The 24,611-nt window shown below is 52.8% G+C and overlaps 1 protein-coding gene across 1 annotated transcript in view; it reads left to right on the plus strand.

Moving 5' to 3' along the window:
- bms1 (BMS1 ribosome biogenesis factor) overlaps positions 1 to 22,719 on the plus strand; it is a 122,426-nt gene extending 99,707 nt beyond the window's left edge. Inside the window, exons 20-23 of the mRNA XM_038782908.1 lie at positions 6,072 to 6,219; positions 8,799 to 8,974; positions 14,036 to 14,197; positions 21,750 to 22,719. Of these exons, the coding sequence (XP_038638836.1) occupies positions 6,072 to 6,219; positions 8,799 to 8,974; positions 14,036 to 14,197; positions 21,750 to 21,974 (711 nt within the window). The 3' untranslated portion in view covers positions 21,975 to 22,719. The remainder of the gene's footprint in view (positions 1 to 6,071; positions 6,220 to 8,798; positions 8,975 to 14,035; positions 14,198 to 21,749) is intronic.
- The last annotated feature ends 1,892 nt before the right edge of the window (positions 22,720 to 24,611 follow it).

Consider the following 24,611-nt stretch of genomic DNA (forward strand, 5'->3'; position numbering starts at 1 on the left):
CTGAGACTGAGCTCCGCTCCTGCCGGGACTGAGACTGAGCTCCGCTCCTGCCGGGACTGAGACTGAGCTCCGCTCCTGCCGGGACTCAGACTGAGCTCCGCTCCTGCCGGGACTCAGACTGAGCTCCGCTCCTGCCGGGACTCAGACTGAGCTCCGCTCCTGCCGGGGCTCAGACTGAGCTCCGCTCCTGCCGGGACTCAGACTGAGCTCCGCTCCTGCCGGGACTCAGACTGAGCTCCGCTCCTGCCGGGACTCAGACTGAGCTCCGCTCCTGCCGGGACTCAGACTGAGCTCCGCTCCTGCCGGGACTCAGACTGAGCTCCGCTCCTGCCGGGACTCAGACTGAGCTCCGCTCCTGCCGGGACTCAGACTGAGCTCCGCTCCTGCCGGGACTCAGACTGAGCTCCGCTCCTGCCGGGACTCAGACTGAGCTCCGCTCCTGCCCGGACTGAGACTGAGCTCCGCTCCTGCCGGGACTGAGACTGAGCTCCGCTCCTGCCGGGACCGAGACTGAGCTCCGCTCCTGCCGGGACTCAGACTGAGCTCCGCTCCTGCCGGGACTCAGACTGAGCTCCGCTCCTGCCGGGACTCAGACTGAGCTCCGCTCCTGCCGGGACTCAGACTGAGCTCCGCTCCTGCCGGGACTCAGACTGAGCTCCGCTCCTGCCGGGACTCAGACTGAGCTCCGCTCCTGCCGGGACTCAGACTGAGCTCCGCTCCTGCCGGGACTCAGACTGAGCTCCGCTCCTGCCGGGACTCAGACTGAGCTCCGCTCCTGCCGGGACTCAGACTGAGCTCCGCTCCTGCCGGGACTCAGACTGAGCTCCGCTCCTGCCGGGACTCAGACTGAGCTCCGCTCCTGCCGGGACTGAGACTGAGCTCCGCTCCCGCCGGGACTGAGACTGAGCTCCGCTCCCGCCGGGACTGAGACTGAGCTCCGCTCCCGCCGGGACTGAGACTGAGCTCCGCTCCCGCCGGGACTGAGACTGAGCTCCGCTCCCGCCGGGACTGAGACTGAGCTCCGCTCCCGCCGGGACTGAGACTGAGCTCCGCTCCCGCCGGGACTCAGACTGAGCTCCGCTCCCGCCGGGACCGGGACTGAGCTCCGCTCCCGCCGGGACCGGGACTGAGCTCCGCTCCCGCCGGGACCGGGACTGAGCTCCGCTCCCGCCGGGACCGGGACTGAGCTCCGCTCCCGCCGGGACCGGGACTGAGCTCCGCTCCTGCCCGGACTGAGACTGAGACTGAGCTCCGCTCCTGCCGGGACCGAGACTGAGCTCCGCTCCCGCCGGGACTCAGACTGAGCTCCGCTCCCGCCGGGACTGAGACTGAGCTCCGCTCCCGCCGGGACTGAGACTGAGCTCCGCTCCCGCCGGGACCGGGACTGAGCTCCGCTCCCGCCGGGACCGGGACTGAGCTCCGCTCCCGGAGGTTGTGCTTTCTTCACAACCTTAGAGTCAGAAGAGGTCCACAGCACAGGAAAGACCCTTCAGCCCATCGTGCCTGCACTGGTCAAAAACAACCACCAAACTATTCTAATCCTACTTTCCAGCACTTGGCCACTAGCCTTGTCTACCTCGGCATCACAAGTGTACATCTAAATACTACAGAAATATTACGAGGGTCTCTGCCTCCACCACCCTTTCCGGCAGCGTGTTCCAGAGCAACTTTCTGCACTGTGAGTAGCTGCTTGGCTAAACGGGAGTCCATTCACAGTTTGGTGAAAGCAGGTAGTTGGGTGAAACTTGGAGAAGGTGCAACTAAAAAGACGAAGTGCGGAGCTCAGTCTCAGTCCGGGCAGGAGCGGAGCTCAGTCTCAGTCCCGGCAGGAGCGGAGCTCAGTCTCAGTCCGGGCAGGAGCAGAGCTCAGTCTCAGTCAGGGCAGGAGCGGAGCTCAGTCTCAGTCCCGGCAGGAGCGGAGCTCAGTCCCGGTCCCGGCGGGAGCGGAGCTCAGTCCCGGTCCCGGCGGGACCGGGACTGAGCTCCGCTCCCGCCGGGACCGGGACTGAGCTCCGCTCCCGCCGGGACTGAGCTCCGCTCCCGCCGGGACCGGGACTGAGCTCCGCTCCCGCCGGGACCGGGACTGAGCTCCGCTCCCGCCGGGACCGGGACTGAGCTCCGCTCCCGCCGGGACCGAGACTGAGCTCCGCTCCCGCCGGGACCGAGACTGAGCTGCGCTCCTGCCCGGACTGAGCTCCGCTCCTGCCGGGACTGAGACTGAGCTCCGCTCCTGCCGGGACTGAGACTGAGCTCCGCTCCTGCCGGGACTGAGACTGAGCTCCGCTCCCGCCGGGACCGGGACTGAGCTCCGCTCCCGCCGGGACCGGGACTGAGCTCCGCTCCCGCCGGGACCGGGACTGAGCTCCGCTCCCCGCCGGGACCGGGACTGAGCTCCGCTCCCGCCGGGACCGGGACTGAGCTCCGCTCCCGCCGGGACCGGGACTGAGCTCCGCTCCCGCCGGGACTGAGCTCCGCTCCCGCCGGGACCGGGACTGAGCTCCGCTCCCGCCGGGACCGGGACTGAGCTCCGCTCCCGCCGGGACCGGGACTGAGCTCCGCTCCCGCCGGGACCGAGACTGAGCTCCGCTCCCGCCGGGACCGAGACTGAGCTGCGCTCCTGCCCGGACTGAGCTCCGCTCCTGCCGGGACTGAGACTGAGCTCCGCTCCTGCCGGGACTGAGACTGAGCTCCGCTCCTGCCGGGACTGAGACTGAGCTCCGCTCCTGCCCTGACTGAGACTGAGCTCCGCTCCTGCCGGGACTCAGACTGAGCTCCGCTCCTGCCCGGGCGGAGACTGAGCTCGGCTCCTGCCGGGACTGAGACTGAGCTCCGCTCCTGCCGGGACTGAGACTGAGCTCCGCTCCTGCCCTGACTGAGACTGAGCTCCGCTCCCGCCGGGACCGGGACTGAGCTCCGCTCCCGCCGGGACCGGGACTGAGCTCCGCTCCCGCCGGGACCGGGACTGAGCTCCGCTCCTGCCCGGACTGAGACTGAGACTGAGCTCCGCTCCTGCCGGGACCGAGGACTGAGCTCCGCTCCCGCCGGGACTCAGACTGAGCTCCGCTCCCGCCGGGACTGAGACTGAGCTCCGCTCCCGCCGGGACTGAGACTGAGCTCCGCTCCCGCCGGGACTGAGACTGAGCTCCGCTCCCGCCGGGACCGGGACTGAGCTCCGCTCCCGCCGGGACCGGGACTGAGCTCCGCTCCCGCCGGGACCGGGACTGAGCTCCGCTCCCGCCGGGACCGGGACTGAGCTCCGCTCCCGCCGGGACCGGGACTGAGCTCCGCTCCCGCCGGGACCGGGACTGAGCTCCGCTCCCGCCGGGACTGAGCTCCGCTCCCGCCGGGACCGGGACTGAGCTCCGCTCCCGCCGGGACCGGGACTGAGCTCCGCTCCCGCCGGGACCGGGACTGAGCTCCGCTCCCGCCGGGACCGAGACTGAGCTCCGCTCCCGCCGGGACCGAGACTGAGCTGCGCTCCTGCCCGGACTGAGCTCCGCTCCTGCCGGGACTGAGACTGAGCTCCGCTCCTGCCGGGACTGAGACTGAGCTCCGCTCCTGCCGGGACTGAGACTGAGCTCCGCTCCTGCCCTGACTGAGACTGAGCTCCGCTCCTGCCGGGACTCAGACTGAGCTCCGCTCCTGCCCGGGCGGAGACTGAGCTCGGCTCCTGCCGGGACTGAGACTGAGCTCCGCTCCTGCCGGGACTGAGACTGAGCTCCGCTCCTGCCCTGACTGAGACTGAGCTCTGCTCCTGCCCGGACTGAGACTGAGCTCCGCTCCTGCCGGGACTGAGACTGAGCTCCGCTCCTGCCCGGACTGAGACTGAGCTCCGCACTTCGTCTTTTTAGTTGCACCGTCTCCAAGTTTCACCCAACTACCTGCTTTCACCAAACTGTGAATGGACTCCCGTTTAGCCAAGCAGCTACTCACAGTGCAGAAAGTTGCTCTGGAACACGCTGCCGGAAAGGGTGGTGGAGGCAGAGACCCTCGTAATATTTCTGTAGTATTTAGATGTACACTTGTGATGCCGAGGTAGACAAGGCTAGTGGCCAAGTGCTGGAAAGTAGGATTAGAATAGTTTGGTGGTTGTTTTTGACCAGTGCAGGCACGATGGGCTGAAGGGTCTTTCCTGTGCTGTGGACCTCTTCTGACTCTAAGGTTGTGAAGAAAGCAAATGGAATGCTCTCCTTCATTGGCTAGGGATAGAATGTAAAAGTGAGGATATAATGTTGCCATCAAACACTGGTGAGGCCACAGCTGGAGTAGTGTGGGCAGTTCTGGTCACCACATTACAGGAAGGACGTTATTGCTCTGGAGAGAGGGCAGAGGAGGTTTACAAGAATGTTGCCAGGGGTGGAAAAGTGTAGCTACGGGGAGAGATTGGATAGGTGGGGTTATTTTTATTGGAACAAAAAAGGCTGAGGGGTGACTTGATTGAGGTGAACAAAATTCTGAGGGAAAGAGATAAGTGGAGAATTCTAGAATCAGGGCAGCACAATAGCACAAGTAGTACGGTAGCATAGTGGTTAGCACAATTGCTTCACAGCTCCAGGGTCCCAGGTTCGATTCCCCGCTGGGTCACTGTCTGTGTGGAGTCTGCATGTTCTCCCCGTGTGTGCGTGGGTTCCCTCCGGGTGCTCCGGTTTCCTCCCACAGTCCATAGACATGCAGGTTAGATGGATTTGAACATAGAACATACAGTGCAGAAGGAGGCCATTCGGCCCATCGAGTCTGCACCAACCCACTTAAGCCCTCACTTCCACCCTATCCCTGTAACCCAATAACCCCATCTAACCTTTATTTTTGGTCACTAAGGGCAATTTATCATAGCCAACCCACCTATCCACTTGTGCTACCTTGGTGCCCCCAAATTGGCCATGATAAATTGCCCTGACGTCACTTAGGCGCCGCCGTCGCACCATTCCGAGTTACGGAGCACCGCTCCTAGCCTCCCCGGGTGGGGGTGAATAAGGTGAGAGGAGCGGCTCCGAGGCCGTCGTGAAACTCAGCCGAGTTCACGACGGCCTTCCTGATTTATTGCGGGAGCGGAGAATTCCGCCCGATGGGCTGAATATCCTCCTCCTGTGCTGTAACTATCCCACGGGTCTATGGTTACGAGGATAAAGCAGAGAGTGGGATTGGGTACAATGCTCTTTCAGAGTGCCAGAGCAGACTCGGTGGGCTGAATGGCCTTCTGCACTGTAAGGATTCTGTGAATCTGAGTTTAGAGAGTAAGAGACAAGTTGATTGAAAGATAAAGATTTTGCGGGGTATTGGCAGGGTGGATGTGGAGGGTATGCTGTTGGCATCACTGTTTAAAAATAAACAGTGTGAATATCTTTAAGGCAGAAGTAGATAGATTGTTGATTATCGAGGGGGTGGAAGGTTATTGGGGGTCGGTGAGAATGTGTTGAAGTTAAGATCAAATCAGCCAATGATCTTATTGAGAGGCTCGAGGGGCTGAGGCCTTCCTCCTGCTCCACTTCACGTTCACATTTGCAATCTTTATTTTCCCACTCTATCTAATGTCTTCTCCCCTTTCTCTCCTGTGACGACAGCATTCTCTTATTCAGTGAAAACTGAAGTAAAGGATCGTTTACCAGCTCGGCCATGTCTGCTGTCTGCAGAAGGTGGTGTCATTTATAGTCATAAATTAACCCTCCCGTTGAATATTATTTATGAGTTATGTTGCCTCACTAATTTTCCCCCTCTCACTTTCTCTGCAGATCTTTTCTTGGTCAGTTCTCCTCTGCCCTTTATGTTTGCAACATTTATCACAAGTCTCATTTCCCTGTCTTATGTTGTTCCAAATTTCTTCAGTTACCCGGTGATGTAGCTTTGGAAGCATTTAGTTTCCCTCCTGCGGCTATATGTTTTGTCCGTACCTGAGCTATCTTCTTCCTCGATGATGTTTGTATCATTCCGCTGGGATCAGATTCCCTTCAGCACCTTGAAGTTATTCCTGTGGCCAGATGAAGGGCTTTGGGAATAATTGGGTTAGTGACTGGGCTGATCAGTGATGTGACGAGCTATTGGGCTGACCGCATGAATGTTTTCTCTGAACACAGGGAATGTTTAATTCTGCGCTGGAAGTTGCTAAATTCGAGAATGCTTCGATCCGAAGTGTGAGCGGGATTCGTGGCCAGCTGAAAAAAGCACTTCGCACCCCAGAGGGTGCGTTCCGAGCCTCCTTTGAGGACAAGCTGTTGATGAGTGGTGAGTGATGTACCTTTAAATCTAATGATTAAAGAAATGGCCCCAAAATGTTACAGAGTAGAGGGGTGTCAATTTAAACTGCCCTGATTTCCCCGCTCACTACCTATCAGTAACTGGAAAGTAGAATGTATTAGTTTTGGGAGACGAGATCCAAGGTTCCAGCAGTTTGGTGTTTTTGGTGAGAGCCAGAGTTCTTTCTGCTGCCTCTGGCTTTGATGGTGGACAGCACAGGCTGCGGGCCTGCTACTGCTGTTTCCTTTGAAGGGCCAACAGCGACTCACTGTCAGCTCCAAGCCTGGCCAAATCTCAATCATGTGGTGCTGAGTTGTTTAACAAGGTCCTCTTGTTGAAACCATTGTTAATGTTCAGGCAATTAGCATCATTATTGCAGATTAGGATCTACAAAGGGTTGGCTTTGTTTGATTTTGGCTAGAGTAGACTAACCTTCTGTTGGGCGCGTTAGCTTGACTCGAGTTTTTAAGCTCTGCAAGGAGTGTTATATTCCAGACGTTTGTGGTGTTAGCCTTTGTTAACTTTGAAATAGCTCAGAAAAGACAGCATGTGACCCCCTGGAGCCACCTTGTCAGAAATGTCTGGGAGATGGAATGTGACCTGGAACCAGATCAGCAATTGTTCATTTTGAAAAGCATTTTAAATACTGAATTTACCAGGCAGCACGATAGCACAGTGGTTAGCACTGTTGCTTCGCAGCTCCAGGGTCCCAGGTTCGGTTCCCGGCTTGGGTCACAGTCTGTACGGAGTCTCCACATTCTCCCCGTGTCTGCGTGGGTTTCCTCCGGGTGCTCCGGTTTCCTCCCACAATCCAAAGATGTGCAGGTTAGGCGGATTGGCCATGATAAATTGTCCTTTGTGTCCAAAAAAGGTTAGTTGGGGTTACTGGGTTATGGGGATAGGGTGGAGATGTGGGCATAGGTAGGGTGCTCTTTCCAAGGGCCGGTGCTGACTCGATGGGCCGAATGGCTTCCTTCTGCGCAGTAAATTCTATGATCTATTAAGTAGTTCTGCTGATGAAGATATATATATATATTTTCTTCAGGTCTTGATGTTGACGCTGAGCTCACTGAATGTTTGTTAAATAATAGGGTTATATTTAATAATGAATTTTTGTATGTTCCCCACAATTTTGTGGCTGTTAAGGTCGGGAGCAGTCGGAACACATCCTGTTTCAGGCACAAGTTCGGCATCAAGGTCTCTCTGCTCTGGGAGGGGTTCTCCCACCCCCTCCACACCCCAAACCCTACCCAATGCCTCCTAAATGACGAGCTTCAACCCAACCTCGAGCACCAATGCTGAAACCTTGCTTCATCCGTGTCACCTCAACTCACCACAAACTCTGGGATTTTGCAGAGTGTAGAAATTGGTTTGTTGCTACCACAGCTTTACGAATGATGACGTTAGACAAGAGCCAGACTTTACCCTCTGTTGTTGGAATTATGTCTCTGCCCACGTGGGGCATCACTGTGACCCTGGGTCCTACCATAATGCCCACGTGGGGGATCACTGTGACCCTGGGTCCTACCATAATGCCCACGTGGGGGATCACTGTGACCCTGGGTCCTACCATAATGCCCACGTGGGGGATCACTGTGACCCTGGGTCCTACCATAATGCCCACGTGGGGGATCACTGAACCTGGGTCCTACCATAATGCCCACGTGGGGGATCACTGTGACCCTGGGTCTGACCATAATGCCCACGTGGGGGATCACTGAACCTGGGTCCTACCATAATGCCCACGTGGGGGATCACTGAACCTGGGTCCTACCATAATGCCCACGTGGGGGATCACTGTGAACCTGGGTCCTACCATAATGCCCACGTGGGGGATCACTGTGACTCTGGGTCTGACCATAATGCCCACGTGGGGGATCACTGTGACCCTGGGTCTGACCATAATGCCACGTGGGGGATCACTGTGACCCTGGGTCCGACCATAATGCCACGTGGGGGATCACTGTGACCCTGGGTCCGACCATAATGCCACGTGGGGGATCACTGTGACCCTGGGTCTGACCATAATGCCACGTGGGGGATCACTGTGACCCTGGGTCCGACCATAATGCCCACGTGGGGGATCACTGTGACCCTGGGTCTGACCATAATGCCACGTGGGGGATCACTGTGACCCTGGGTCCTACCATAATGCCCACGTGGGGGATCCCGGAACCTGGATCCTACCATAATGCCCATGTGGGGGATCACTGAACCTGGGTCCTACCATAATGCCCACGTGGGGGATCCCTGACCCTGGGTCCTACCATAATGCCCACGTGGGGGATCCCTGAACCTGGATCCTACCATAATGCCCATGTGGGGGATCACTGAACCTGGGTCCTACCATAATGCCCACGTGGGGGATCCCTGACCCTGGGTCCTACCATAATGCCCACGTGGGGGATCCCTGACCCTGGGTCCGACCGTATCGTAACGCAATGTTTGAATTTAATAAATGACACAAAACTGCTTTAATTGGTCTGGGGAAGACTTTATTCAGCTGGAGTCATGTTGCGATGTGTTAACCAGTGTGAAGCTAATCTGCTTATTTTGTTGATTCTCAGATATTGTTTTCATGAGAACGTGGTTTCCCGTTTCCGTGCCAAAGCTGTACAACCCAGTTACATCGCTTCTCCGACCAAGCAGTGAGAGAGGCAGCTGGACTGGAATGAGAACGGTTGGCCAGCTCAAACATGACTTGGGCATTAAGAATAAACCAACCAAGGATTCCTTGTACAAGGTAATGGCAGATTAATACCTTCCTAATGATGGCAGCAAACCAGGACAGGTTCAGAGTTTGGAATTACTGACGTCGGACGAGCAGCATAAAGAGACACAGGAAAGCACGTTAGGGCTGGAGCAACACCAAGTGTTGAACTTGGCTTGGGGAAAGACAACAGCACTTCTGACACCCTGGTACTAGTCAGGGTCCGATGCACTGTTTCCCTGGCACCAGTCAGAGCCAGTGCCACTGTTAACCTGGCACCAGTCAGAGCCATTGGCACTGTTTCCCTGGCACCAGTCAGAGCCAGTGCCACTGTTTACCCCTCTAGCACCAGTCAGAGCCAGTGCCACTGTTTACCCCTCTAGCACCAGTCAGAGCCAGTGCCACTGTTTACCCCTCTAGCACCAGTCAGAGCCAGTGCCACTGTTTACCCCTCTAGCATCAGTCAGAGCCAGTGGCACTGTTTCCCTGGCACCAGTCAGGGCCCTGGCGTGCATATCGGTGCTCCCAGTAAAGGAGTAACGAAGATTGGAATCAGGCCTCTTGAGGGTGGTATTATCTGAAATCTGATATTTGGTAGTCTCAGAATATGAATGAAAGCAACTCTGAACACTAACACCGCACTGGCTAGGCCTCACTCTGAACAGTAACACCGCACTGGCTAGGCCTCACTCTGAACAGTAACACAGCACTGGCTAGGCCCCACTCTGAACAGTAACACCGCACTGGCTAGGCCTCACTCTGAACAGTAACACCGCACTGGCTAGGCCTCACTCTGAACAGTAACACAGCACTGGCTAGGCCCCACTCTGAACAGTAACACCGCACTGGCTAGGCCTCACTCTGAACAGTAACACCGCACTGGCTAGGCCCCATTCTGAACAGTAACACAGCACTGGCTAGGCCCCACTCTGAACAGTAACACAGCACTGGCTAGGCCCCACTCTGAACAGTAACACCGCACTGACTAGGCCCCACTCTGAACAGTAACACAGCACTGGCTAGGCCTCACTCTGAACAGTAACACAGCACTGGCTAGGCCCCACTCTGAACAGTAACACAGCACTGGCTAGGCCCCACTCTGAACAGTAACACAGCACTGGCTAGGCCCCATTCTGAACAGTAACACAGTACTGGCTAGGCCTCACGCTGAACAGTAACACAGCACTGGCTAGGCCCCACTCTGAACACTAACACCGCACTGGCTAGGCCTCACGCTGAACAGTAACACAGCACTGGCTAGGCCCCACTCTGAACAGTAACACCGCACTGGCTAGGCCCCACTCTGAACAGTAACACAGCACTGGCTAGGTATCACTCTGAACAGTAACACAGCACTGGCTAGGCCTCACTCTGAACAGTAACACAGCACTGGCTAGGCCCCACTCTGAACAGTAACACAGCACTGGCTAGGCCTCACTCTGAACAGTAACACAGCACTGGCTAGGCCTCACTCTGAACAGTAACACAGCACTGGCTAGGCCCCACTCTGAACAGTAACACAGCACTGGCTAGGCCCCACTCTGAACAGTAACACCGCACTGGCTAGGCCCCACTCTGAACAGTAACACAGCACTGGCTAGGCCCCACTCTGAACAGTAACACAGCACTGGCTAGGCCCCACTCTGAACAGTAACACAGCACTGGCTAGGCCCCACTCTGAACACTAACACCGCACTGGCTAGGCCTCACTCTGAACAGTAACACAGCACTGGCTAGGCCCCACTCTGAACAGTAACACCGCACTGGGTAGGCATCACTCTGAACAGTAACACAGCACTGGCTAGGCCCCACTCTGAACAGTAACACAGCACTGGCTAGGCCTCACGCTGAACAGTAACACACCTTGGCTAGGCCTCAACGTCTGAACAGTAACACAGCACTGGCTAGGCCCCACTCTGAACAGTAAACACCGCACTGGCTAGGCATCACTCTGAACAGTAACACAGCACTGGCTAGGCCCCACTCTGAACAGTAACACAGCACTAGGCTAGGCCCCACTCTGAACAGTAACACCGCACTGGCTAGGCCCCACTCTGAACAGTAACACAGCACTGGCTAGGCCCCACTCTGAACAGTAACACAGCACTGGCTAGGCCTCACTCTGAACAGTAACACAGCACTGGCTGGGCCCCACTCTGAACAGTAACACAGCACTGGCTAGGCCCCACTCTGAACAGTAACACAGCACTGGCTAGGCCCCACTCGGAACAGTAACACCGCACTGGCTAGGCCTCACTCTGAACAGTAACACCGCACTGGCTAGGCCCCACTCTGAACAGTAACACAGCACTGGCTAGGCCCCACTCTGAACAGTAACACAGCGCTGGCTAGGCCCCACTCTGAACAGTAACACAGCACTGGCTAGGCCTCACTCTGAACAGTAACACAGCACTGGCTAGGCCCCACTCTGAACAGTAACACAGCACTGGCTAGGCCCCACTCTGAACAGTAACACAGCACTGGCTAGGCCCCACTCTGAACAGTAACACCGCACTGGCTAGGCCCCACTCTGAACAGTAACACCGCACTGGCTAGGCCCCACTCTGAACAGTAACACCACACTGGCTAGGCCCCACTCTGAACAGTAACACCGCACTGGCTAGGCCTCACTCTGAACAGTAACACCGCACTGGCTAGGCCCCATTCTGAACAGTAACACAGCACTGGCTAGGCCCCACTCTGAACAGTAACACAGCATTGGCTAGGCCTCACTCTGAACAGTAACACCGCACTGGCTAGGCCCCACTCTGAACAGTAACACAGCACTGGCTAGGCCTCACTCTGAACAGTAACACCGCACTGGCTAGGCCCCACTCTGAACAGTAACACAGCACTGGCTAGGCCCCACTCTGAACAGTAACACCGCACTGGCTAGGCCCCACTCTGAACAGTAACACCGCACTGGCTAGGCACCACTCTGAACAGTAACACATCACTGGCTAGGCCCCACTCTGAACAGTAACACCGCACTGGCTAGGCCCCGCTCTGAACAGTAACACAGCACTGGCTAGGCCCCGCTCTGAACAGTAACACAGCACTGGCTAGGCCCCACTCTGAACAGTAACACAGCACTGGCTGGGCCCCACTCTGAACAGTAACACCGCACTGGCTAGGCCTCACTCTGAACAGTAACACCGCACTGGCTAGGCCCCATTCTGAACAGTAACACAGCACTGGCTGGGCCTCACTCTGAACAGTAACACAGCACTGGCTAGGCCCCACTCTGAACAGTAACACAGCACTGGCTAGGCCCCACTCTGAACAGTAACACAGCACTGGCTAGGCCTCACTCTGAACAGTAACACCGCACTGGCTAGGCCCCACTCTGAACAGTAACACAGCACTGGCTAGGCCCCACTCTGAACAGTAACACCGCACTGGCTGGGCCCCACTCTGAACAGTAACACAGCACTGGCTAGGGCCCACTCTGAACAGTAACACCGCACTGGCTAGGCCTCACTCTGAACAGTAACACAGCACTGGCTAGGCCCCACTCTGAACAGTAACACCGCACTGGCTAGGCCTCACTCTGAACAGTAACACAGCACTGGCTGGGCCCCACTCTGAACAGTAACACAGCACTGGCTAGGCCCCATTCTGAACAGTAACACAGCACTGGCTAGGCCCCACTCTGAACAGTAACACAGCACTGGCTAGGCCCCACTCTGAACAGTAACACAGCACTGGCTAGGCCCCACTCTGAACAGTAACACAGCACTGGCTAGGCCCCACTCTGAACTGTAACACAGCACTGGCTAGGCCTCACTCTGAACAGTAACACCGCACTGGCTAGGCCCCATTCTGAACAGTAACACCGCACTGGCTAGGCCCCACTCTGAACAGTAACACAGCACTGGCTAGGCCTCACTCTGAACAGTAACACAGCACTGGCTAGGCCCCACTCTGAACAGTAACACAGCACTGGCTAGGCCCCACTCTGAACAGTAACACAGCACTGGCTAGGCCCCACTCTGAACAGTAACACAGCACTGGCTAGGCCCCACTCTGAACAGTAACACCGCACTGGCTAGGCCCCATTCTGAACAGTAACACAGCACTGGCTAGGCCCCATTCTGAACAGTAACACAGCACTGGCTAGGCCCCACTCTGAACAGTAACACAGCACTGGCTAGGCCCCATTGTGAACAGTAACACAGCACTGGCTGGGCCCCACTCTGAACAGTAACACCGCACTGGCTAGGCCTCACTCTGAACAGTAACACCGCACTGGCTAGGCCCCATTCTGAACAGTAACACAGCACTGGCTGGGCCTCACTCTGAACAGTAACACAGCACTGGCTAGGCCCCACTCTGAACAGTAACACAGCACTGGCTAGGCCCCACTCTGAACAGTAACACAGCACTGGCTAGGCCCCACTCTGAACAGTAACACCGCACTGGCTGGGCCCCACTCTGAACAGTAACACAGCACTGGCTAGGCCCCACTCTGAACAGTAACACCGCACTGGCTAGGCCTCACTCTGAACAGTAACACAGCACTGGCTAGGCCCCACTCTGAACAGTAACACCGCACTGGCTAGGCCTCACTCTGAACAGTAACACAGCACTGGCTAGGCCTCACTCTGAACAGTAACACAGCACTGGCTAGGCCCCATTCTGAACAGTAACACAGCACTGGCTAGGCCCCACTCTGAACAGTAACACAGCACTGGCTAGGCCCCACTCTGAACAGTAACACAGCACTGGCTAGGCCCCACTCTGAACAGTAACACAGCACTGGCTAGGCCCCACTCTGAACTGTAACACAGCACTGGCTAGGCCTCAGTTGGAGTATTGAACCTGTTACTGGGCAATACGTTTTACAAAAGATGTCAAGGCTTTTGAGGGAATGCAAAGAGACTTCTGGGAATGATATCATGAATGTGGGATTTCAGTTAGATTTGATTTATTTCAAGTCCGTGGCTTAGAATCAGTAATTCAGGCACCAAATTCCTGATAGTCAATCACCGTTAACCTATCAACGTGTTCTGTTGTATTGGATTTGTTACTGGGCCTGAGCTGGTTGTTTGATCTGTGTTTGCTGTATTTCTAACTGTCTACATTTTCCTGCAGCCCATCGCCAGGCAAGTGAAACACTTCAATCCCCTCTACATCCCCAAGATGCTGCAGAGGGCCTTGCCCTTTAAGAGCAAGCCCAAAAATCAGGAGAAATTGGTCGGTGCACCGTTGGATCGGCAGCGAGTGGCTGTGATAAAAAGCTCCCATGAGAAAAAGGTAATTGTACAGAAACTGAAGAAATTTGCAGCCTGTGTTTCCAGGGCAATGCGCGACATTCGTGCATTAATAAACCTGATTGTCATCTGTCCTGGGTCCGCTGTGTGAGCAGATGCCAGACTGAGGTCCGACGCGACAGCCGTTTGGAGGTAACGCTTGTGTGTCAGACACCGGATATCTTTTATCGGATTGCACAGCAGCCAGGATTTGAAGTAACCGCCCTCAGTAGCAGCATGTTCTAAAATCCAGTGACTGTCCATGACTGTTAGCCTTGAATAACCTGCAAGATAAATCTTAAGGATATAACCCTCCTGTTGTGCATTTGCACCTTCTGTCTGATCGCTGGGGAGTGTTGAAGCGAGGCGTTAGCTGGTGTATGTGGCGAGTTTAGCTCCACCAACAGGAAGCTGATGATACGTCACAGCTGCAATTGAGATGTTGGAATTGACCTTCTGTCTGAGTCACGGAGGGCAAACATCAGGCAAAGTTACAACTGGAGATTAGTGCCGTATCCGTTCCCACTGCTTCGGACTGCCACTGGAGTCTGGGAAAGAACAACAGGCTACAACGTTGTTTCCTGTTCACGGGAAGAAGCTTCAACTTTCCACATCAAAGTCAGAACTCTGCTCAGCGGTTTGGTGGTTAATTAAGAAAATATTAACCTCACTTGGTGACTTGTCCATAATCTACATCATTAGAGGAAGATTCCGAGATAATCTTTACTGAGGTTGGGAATCCTGCAGTGAGTAACTCATCTCCTGACCTCCCCACCAAAGCCTGTCCACCATCTACAAAGGCATAATTGAGGAATGTGATGGAATACTCTCCACTTGCTGAATAAGTACAATAACCAGACTGCTTGGCGGATTTTTTGAGCTTTTTTTGTTTTAAATCTGAGGAGCCTGAAATCTGCACTGTTGGAAGGCTGCACACACCTTCCTTCCAGTGAAACCTGTTTGTCCAGTAGTAACATTGCTCCTCATACTTTATTAGATATAGGAGCAGAATTAGGCCACTCAGCCCATCAAGTCTGCTCCGCCATTCAATCATGGCTGATATTTTTCTCATCCCCATTCTCCTGACTTCTCCCCATAACCCCTGATCCCCTTATTAATCAAGCCCCTATCTATCTCTGTCTGAAAGACACTCAGTGATTTGGCCTCCACAGCCTTCTGCGGCAAAGAGTTCCATAGATTCACCACCCTCTGGCTGAAGAAATTCCTCCTCATCCCTGTTTTAAAGGATCGTCCTTGTAGTCTGAGGTGGTGTCCTCTGGTTCTAGTTTATTCTACCAGTGTAAACATCCTCTCCACATCCACTCTATCCGGGCCTCGCAGTATCCTGTAAGTTTCAATAAGATCCCCCCTCATCCTTCCCAATGAGTACAGACCCAGAGTCCTCAAATGTTCCTCATACGATAAGTTCTTAATTCCAGGGATCATTCTTGTGAACCTCCTCTGGATCCTTTCCAAGGCCAGCACATCCTTCCTTAGATACGGGCCCAAAACTGCTCACAAAATTCCAAATGGGGACTTATACAGCCTCAACAATACATCACACCCTGCTCTTGTATTCTAGCCCTCTCGACATGAATGCTAACATTGCATTTGCCTTCCTATCTGCTGACTGAACCTGCACGTTAACCTTAAGAGAATCGTGAACAAGGACTCCCAAGTCCCTTTGTGCTTCTGATTTCTGAAGCCTTTTCCCATTTAGAAAATAGTCTATATGACTCTATTCTTCTATGACCAAAATGCGTAACAAAGAAAATTACAGCACAAGAACAGGCCCTTCGACTCTCCCAGCCTGCGCCGATCCAGATTCTTTATCTAAACCTGTCTCCTATTTTCCAAGGTCTACTTCCCTCTGTTCCCGCCCATTCATATACCTGTCCAGATGCATCTTAAATGATGCTATTGTGCCCGCCTCTACCACCTCCGCCGGTAAAGCGTTCCAGGCACCCACCACCCTCTGCGTAAAAAAACGTTCCACGCACATCTCCCTTAAACTTTCCCCCTCTCACCTTGAAATCATGACCCCTTGTAACTGACACCCCACTCTTGGGAAAAGCTTGTTGCTATCCACCCTGTCCATACCTCTCATAATTTTGTAGACCTCAATCAGGTCCCCCCTCAACCTCCGTCTTTCCAACGAAAACAATCCTAATCTACTCAACCTTTCTTCATAGCTAGCACACTCCATACCAGGCAACATCCTGGTGAACCTCTTCTGCACCCTCTCCAAAGCATCCACATCCTTCTGGTAATGTGGCGACCAGAACTGCACGCAGTATTCCAAATGTGGCCGAACCAAAGTCCTATACAACTGTAACATGACCTGCCAACTCTTGTACTCAATACCCCTTCCGATGAAGGCAAGCATGCTGTATGCCTTCTTGACCACTCTATCCACCTGCGTTGCCACCTTCAGGGTACAATGGACCTGAACTCCCAGATCTCTCTGTACATCAATTTTCCCCAAGACCCTTCCATTGACCATATAGTCCGCTCTTGAATTTGATCTTCCAAAATGCATCACCTCGCATTTGCCTGGATTGAACTCCATCTGCCATTTCTTTGCCCAACTCTCCAATCTATCTATATTTTGTTGTATTCTCTAACAGTCCTCCTCGGTATCTGCAACTCCACCAATCTTAGTATCATCTGCAAACTTGCTAATCAGACCACGTATACCTTCCTCCAGGTCATTTATGTAGATCGCAAACAACAGTGGTCCGAGCACGGATCCCTGTGGAACACCACTAGTCATCCTTCTCCACTTCTCCTTCTCGCACTTTTTCACATTTTATTCCATCTGTCACTTCTTTGCCCACTCTCCTAGCCTGTCCAAAGTCCTTCTGCAGCCCCCTTGCTTCCTCAATACTACCTGTCCCTCTACATATCTTTGGATCATCTGCAAACTTTAAAAACAATAAATTTAGAGTGCCCAATTCATTTTCTCCAATTGTGGATAGCACAATTGCTTCACAGCTCCAGGGTCACAGGCAGTAGGTGGGCAACGGTATTCTTTTAGCCCATTTGTTAATTTGCTAATCTAAAGAATATATCTCAAAAGCTAATGAGTAGATTTCAATTATACCTGGCACACAGGATATGGACCACGGGAGAGCTGATCCGTTTTTGGCAAAGATTCGAATCCTGGATCTTGGGAATTTCAGCAATTTTTGTTTGCTTTTGAAAATTTTTGATTGTTTTAGAATGTTCTGGGTTGACTTGTGTGCTGCAGTAGAATTTATTGCTGCTGTCAAAATTGAGAAGAGTTTTCAGAGCAGATTGTTGGATGTGGATTGGTCGGAAGTCTCCTCAACGAGATGGGACCTCTTAATACAAAATGGTTTTTTTTAGCCTTGTAGTCACAGTGCGCCAGCCAGACAAGGACAAGCCTCGAGGAAGAGCTGTGTAACTGTCATAATATTGTGTGATGGAGGAATACTCGCTACTGAGAACCCCCTTCACATGTTCTGGGACTGTGATCCCTCTCTCTGGACTCCCAGATCTGGGCAATCTGCCTCCCAGTATTCTCGCTTCCAATCCCACAGGGATTGCTTTTCAATCTCATAAATGTTGGTAGCTCAAAACCGATACATCTACATCTCTTTAAAATCCTCGGGTGGAAGCCATCAGACCCGGTGGGGTTTCATATAATTAATTTCATCAGTACTATTTCTTTGTTTCTCATTTACACCAGACCCTTGGTTCCCAACTATTTGCAGAAAGTTTATTTGTGTCACTGACCATGAAGTCAGATACAAATAAATCATTTCAATTCTCTACCATTTATCAAAATAATATTCCCTATCTTTGCTTCCAAATAACCCCTGTTTACATTTGCTAAACTCTGGAGGGTCGGTGTATACTCGATGGGCTGAATGGGTCCTATGATTCTCTTCTCACTTTTGGAACAACCTGTCTAAGGTTCTAACTGGTTTGCTGTCATCCTGTTTTCTCTTTTGTTGTCAAATTATTGGTCATCCTTTGGTGAATTTTGAAATCCTCCCAATCCTCAGATAAGTGTGACTCTTCCCTACTAATCGCCCATTTCAGACAGAGATGCAGAGGAATTTCCTCTCTCAGAGGGGAGTGAATCTGTGGAATTCTTTACCGCAGAGAGCTGTAGAGGCTGGGTCGTTAGTATGTTCAAGGCTGAGAGAGACAGAGTTTTAATCGGTGAGGGAATCGAGGGTTATGGGGGTAAGGTGGGAAAGTGGAGTTGAGAATTATCACATCAGAATAGGTGGCACAGTGATTAGCCCTGCTGCCTCTCAGCTCCATTGACCTGGGTTTGATTCTGACTTTGAGTCTGTGTGGAGTTTGCACTTTTTGCCCGTGTCTGCTTGGGTTTCCTCCAGGTGCTCTGGTTTCCTCTCAGAGTCCAAAGACGTGCAGGTGGATTGGCCATGCTAAATTTCCCTTAGCGTCAATGGTTAGGTGGGGTTATGGGGATAGGGCCGGGGTCTGGGACTAGGTAGGGTGCTCATTCCATGGGTCGGTGCAGAATCACAGAATACTACAGTGCAGAAGAGGCCCTTCGGACACATGAAAGGCCCTGACCTGCCCACCTAACCCCGTTCACCAGCACTTGGCCCGTAGCCTTGAATGTTATGATGGGCCAAGTGCAAGGGCAGCACGGTGGCGCAGTGGGTTAGCCCTGTTGCCTCACGGCGCCGAGGTCCCAGGTTCGATCCCGGCTCTGGGTCACTGTCTGTGTGGAGTTTGCACATTCTCCCCGTGTTTGCGTGGGTTTCGCCCCCACAACCCGAAAGATGTGCAGAGTAGGTGAATTGGCCACGCTAAATTGCCCCTCAATTTAAAAAAAAAAATGAATTGGGTACTCTAAATTTATAAAAAAAAAAAAAAAAAGATGGGCCAAGTGCTCATCCAGGTACTTTCTAAAGGATGTGAGGCAACCCGCCTCTACCCCCCTCCCAGGCAGCGCGTTCCAGACTGTCACCACCCTCTGGGTAAAATGATTTTCCTCAAATCCCCCCTAAACCTCACTTCCCCCCCCTCCCCAACCTTGAATTTGTGTCCCCATGTAACTGACCCTTCAACTGAGGGGAACAGCTGCTCCCTATCAAAACTGATGAAGCTTTGGAGGAATATCGGGAAAGTAGGACAAATCTCAAACGCGCAATAAAGAGGGCTAAAAGGGGTCATGAAATATCTTTGGCTAACAGGGTTAAGGAAAATCCCAAAGCCTTTTATTCATATGTAAGGAGCAAGAGGGTAACTAGAGAAAGGATTGGCCCACTCAAAGACAAAAGAGGGAATTTATGCGTGGACTCAGGAAATGGGTGAGATTCTTAATGAGTACTTTGCATCGATATTCACAAAGGTGAGGGACAAGACAGATGGATGGATGGAGGGATGGATGTTTAAATACTCTAGGTCAAGTTGTCATACGGAAGGGGGAAGTTTTGGATATTCTAAAAGACATTAAGGTGGACTAGTCCCCAGGACCGGATGGGATCTATCCCAGGGACCGGATGGGATCTATCCCAGGTTACTGAGGGAAGCGAGGGTCGAAATAGCTGGGGCCTTAACAGATATCTTTACAGCATCCTTGAGCATGGGTGAGGTCCCGGAGGACTGGAGAATTGCTAATGTTGTCCCTTTGTTTAAGAAGGGTAGCAGGGAAAATCCAGGGAATTATAGGCCTGTGAGCTTGATGTCAGTGGTAGGCAAACTGTTGGAGAAGATACTGAGGGATAGGATCTATTCACATATGGAAGAAAATAGACTTATTAGTGATAGGCAGCATGGTTTTGTGCAGGGAAGGTCATGCCTTACAAACCTAATAGAATTCTTTGAGGAAGTGACAAAGTTATTTGATGAGGGAAGGGCTGTAGATGCCATATACATGGGCAGGTTGATGTAAAAAGTGAAGTCGTATGGGGTTCAGGGTGTACTAGCTAGATGGATAAAGAACTGGCTGGGCAACAGGAGACAGAGAGTAGTGGTGGAAGGGTGTCTCAAAATGGAGAAGGGTGACTAGTGGTGTTCCACAGGGATCCGTGCTCGGACCACTGTTGTTTGTGATCTACATAAATGACCTGGAGGAAGGTATAGGTGGTCTGATTAGCAAGTTTGCAAATTATACAAAGATTGGTGTTGCAGATAGCGAGGAGGACTGTCAGAGAACACAACAAAGTATAGATAGATTGGAGAGTTGGGCAGAGAAATGGCAGATGGAGTTCAATCCAGGCAGATGCGAGATGATGCATTTTGGAAGATCAAATTCAAGAGTGGACTATATGGTCAATGGAAGGGTCCTGGGGAAAATTGATGTACAGAGAGATCTGGGAGTTCAGGTCCATTGTACCCTGAAGGTGGCAACGCAGGTGGATAGAGTGGTCAAGAAGGCATACAGCATGCTTGCCTTCATCGGACGGGGTATTGAGTACAAGAGTTGGCAGGTCATGTTACAGTTATATAGGACTTTGGTTTGGCCACATTTGGAATACTGCATGCAGTTCTGGTCGCCACATCACCAGAAGGATGTGGATGCCTTGGAGAGGGTGCAGAGGAGGTTCACCAGAATGTTGCCTGGTATGGAGGGTGCTACCTATGAAGAAAGGTTGAGTAGATTAGGATTGTTTTCATTGGAAAGATGGAGGTTGAGAGGGGACCTGATTGAGGTCTACTAAATTATGAGAGGTATGGACAGGGTGGATAGCAACAAGCTTTTCCCAAGGGTGGGGGTGTCAGTTACAAGGGGTCACGATTTCAAGGTGAGAGGGGGAAAGTTTAAGGGAGATGTGCGTGAAAAGTTTTTTACGCAGAGGGTGGTGGGTGCCTGGAACGCTTTACCAGCGGAGGTGGTAGAGGCGGGCACGATAGCATCATTTAAGAAGCATCTAGACAGGTATATGAATGGGCGGCAACAGAGGGAAGTAGACCTTGGAAAATAGGAGACAGGTTTAGATAAAGGATCTGGATCGGCGCAGGCTGGGAGGGCCGAAGGGCCTGTTCCTGTGCTGTAATTTTCTTTGTTCTATCCACCCTGTCCATGTCCCTCATAATCTTGTCCACCTCGATCAGGTCACCCCTCAGTCTTCTCTGCTCCAGAGAAAACAACCCAAACCTATCCAACCTCTCTTCATAACTGAAATGTTCCATCCCGGGCACCATTCTGGTGAATCTCCTCTGCACCCCCTCCAGTACAATCACATCCTACTTGATGGGCCGAATGGCATCCTTCTGCTGTGCAGAGATTCTATGATGTTCTAACAGTCATGATCTCATTGAATGGCGGAACAGACTCGAAGGGCCGAATGGTCTACTCCTGCTCCTATGGCCTAATATTATCTTTAACTTTTCATTAGCTACAAAGATTTATGGAAATGTGAAATATGAAATATTTTAAAATGTATTTAATTAGTACTTCAATGTACCATTAGATCAAAAACATTGTCAGTTATGTAGTTTTCTAATCTACCAACTTGCTGAGTTCATTGCAATCATCAAAGTTCACAATGTTTGAGTTGGACTGTGAATACGAGATAATATTGGTTTCTCTGTTTGGTCCTCAGATCTCGGCCCTGCTGTCTGCTCTGAGCACCGTGAACGCCTACAAGGTGAAGAAGCAGCACAGGAAGGAACACCAACAACACAAAGTGTTCCTGGCGCAGAAACGCAAACAGCAAGAGGATAAGATTAAGAGGCAAAAAGAAGCTCGCAAGAAGATCTACCGCATGCTGGGACAGAAGGAGAAACGCAAAATGAAATCCAGCCTGAAGGGACACGAAGAGACCTGAAGACCTGGGATTTGACAGTTCATATTGCAACAGAAGGCAGAGTTCGAGATGGGAAACATCTGTATTAACACCAGTGGGACATCAGTGACACTTTAAAATTGTTTCTCTTCTGAGACTAACTTTGCTGAAGTTTAATCTTTGTGCAGATGCACTATATGGGAAATTTAGCATGGCCAATCCACCTGCAGGTCTTTGGACTGTGGGAGGAAACCAGAGCACCTGGAGGAAACCCAAGCAGACACGGGCAGAAAGTGCAAACTCCACACAGACTCAAAGTCAGAATCGAACCCAGGTCACTGGAGCTGAGAGGCAGCAGTGCTAATCACTGTGCCACCTATTCTGATGTGATAATCCTCAACTCCACTTTCCCACTTTATCCCCATAACCCTCGATTCCCTCACTGATTAAAACTCTGTCTCTCTCAGCCTTGAACATACTAACGACCCGGCCTCTACAGCTCTCTGCGGTAAAGAATTCCACAGATTCACTCCCCTCTGAGTCAGACTCATGATGCAAAGTTGAATACTCCGTGCTCTGTGATGCACTGTGTATTGAAAACCATAACATTCTTCAATAAATCCGGTGACTAATGTTTTATTTTACAGCATTTTGAATAAATGTGATTTGTGAAATCGGTGCTTTACATTTTTAAGAAATACTTTTATTGGTATTTTCCAGGTTTTACAGAGTAACAGTTCAAGTGTACCTGATATTTACAAATAAAGTAATTTCTTATTTACAGAGATTTTTACATGTGGCCCCCTCTCCCCACCGGGCCGGCCTGCCTCCTCTTCCCCTTTCTCTGTTGGTAGCTTAGTTTCCCTCTGAGTGCTGACATCTGCCCTCGGCATCACATACTGAGTTCCGCTTCTTTCTCTTGCACCAACTGGTTCTTTACTATTTTTTAAAAATAATTTTTATTGAAATTTTTACAAAATATAAACATCTTGACTCTATTAACAATCAACCGCGGTAACACCCCAAGAACAATACCCCCCAACTTCAAGAGCAACTTCAAACAAAAGGAAAAAGAAAAAAAAAAACAGATCACCCAAACAACAAAAGGGAAAGAGATAGAACCCGCCACATCCCACATACCCATGTACACAGTTCTCCCTCCCCCCGCCCGGGTTGCTGCTGCTGTCGGCCTGTTTCCCTACCGTTCCGCCAGGAAGTCCAGGAAAGGCTGCCACCGCCTGAAAAACCCTTGTACTGATCCCCTCAGGGCAAATTTCACCCTCTCCAATTTAATGAACCCCGCCATATCCGAGATCCAGGCCTCCACGCTTGGGGGCCTCGCATCCTTCCATTGGAGCAAGATCCTCCGCCGGGCTACTAGGGACGCAAAGGCCAGAACACCGGCCTCTATCGCCTCCTGCACTCCCGGCTCCACTGCAACCCCAAAAATTGCGAGTCCCCAGCCTGGCTCGACCCTGGATCCCACCACCCTCGATACCGTCTTTGCTACCCCCTTCCAAAACTCCCCCAACGCTGGGCACGCTCAAAACATATGGGCGTGGTTCGCTGGGCTCCCCGAGCACCTAGCACACCTGTCCTCGCCCCCGGAAAACCTACTCACCCTTGTCCCAGTCATGTGGGCCCTATGCAACACCTTGAACTGTATGAGGCTAAGCCTCGCACAGGAAGAGGAGGAATTCACTCTCTCCAGGGCATCCGCCCACGTCCCCTCCTCAATCTCCTCACCCAGCTCCCTCTTCCCACTTCCCCTTCAGTTCCTCCACCGAGGCCTCGTCTACCTCCTGCATTACCCGGTATATGTCCGCAATCCTCCCTCCTCCAACCCACACCCCCGAGAGCACCCTGTCCCGTACCCCACGCGGGGGCAACAGGGGGAACCCCTCCATCTGCTGCCTGGCAAACGCCCTAACCTGCATGTACCGAAACATGTTCCCCGGGGGGAGCCCAAACTTCCCCTCTAACTCCCCAAAGCTCGCGAACCTCCCCTCCACAACAGGTCCCTCAACCTCCTAACCCCTGCCCTGTGCCAGCCCAGAAATCCGCCATCAATGCTCCCTGGGGCGAACCAATGGTTCCCCCGTATCGGGGCCTCCATCGAGCCCCCCATTTCTCCCCTGTGCCGTCTCCATTGCCCCCAAATTTTGAGGGTAGCCGCCACCACCGGGCTCGTGGTATAACTCGTTGGAGGGAGCGGCAACGGCGCCGTGACCAGCGCCTCCAGGCTCGTGCCCACACAAGTCGCCGCCTCCATCCTCTTCCATGCTGCCCCCTCCTCGTCCATTACCCACTTACGCACCATCGCTGCGATGGCAGCCTAATAGTACCCACAGAGGTTGGGCAGCGCCAGCCCCCCCCTATCCATGCCACGTTCCAGGAACACTCTTCTAACCCTCGGAGTCCCATGCGCCCACACAAATCCCGTGATACTCCTGTTGACCCTCCTCAAAAAGGCCTTCGGGATAAAGATGGGAAGGCACTGGAACAGGAACAAAAACCTCGGGAGCACCGTCATCTTAACGGACTGCACCCTCCCCGCCAGTGGCAGCGGTAACATATCCCACCTCTTAAACTCCTCCATCTGCTCCACCAACCTTGTGAGGTTGAGCTTGTGCAGGGCCCCCCAACTCCCAGCCACCTGGACCCCTAGGTACCTGAAGC

This window comes from Scyliorhinus canicula, chromosome 22 (assembly GCF_902713615.1).
Source record: "Scyliorhinus canicula chromosome 22, sScyCan1.1, whole genome shotgun sequence".
NCBI classification, from domain to species: domain Eukaryota; kingdom Metazoa; phylum Chordata; class Chondrichthyes; order Carcharhiniformes; family Scyliorhinidae; genus Scyliorhinus; species Scyliorhinus canicula.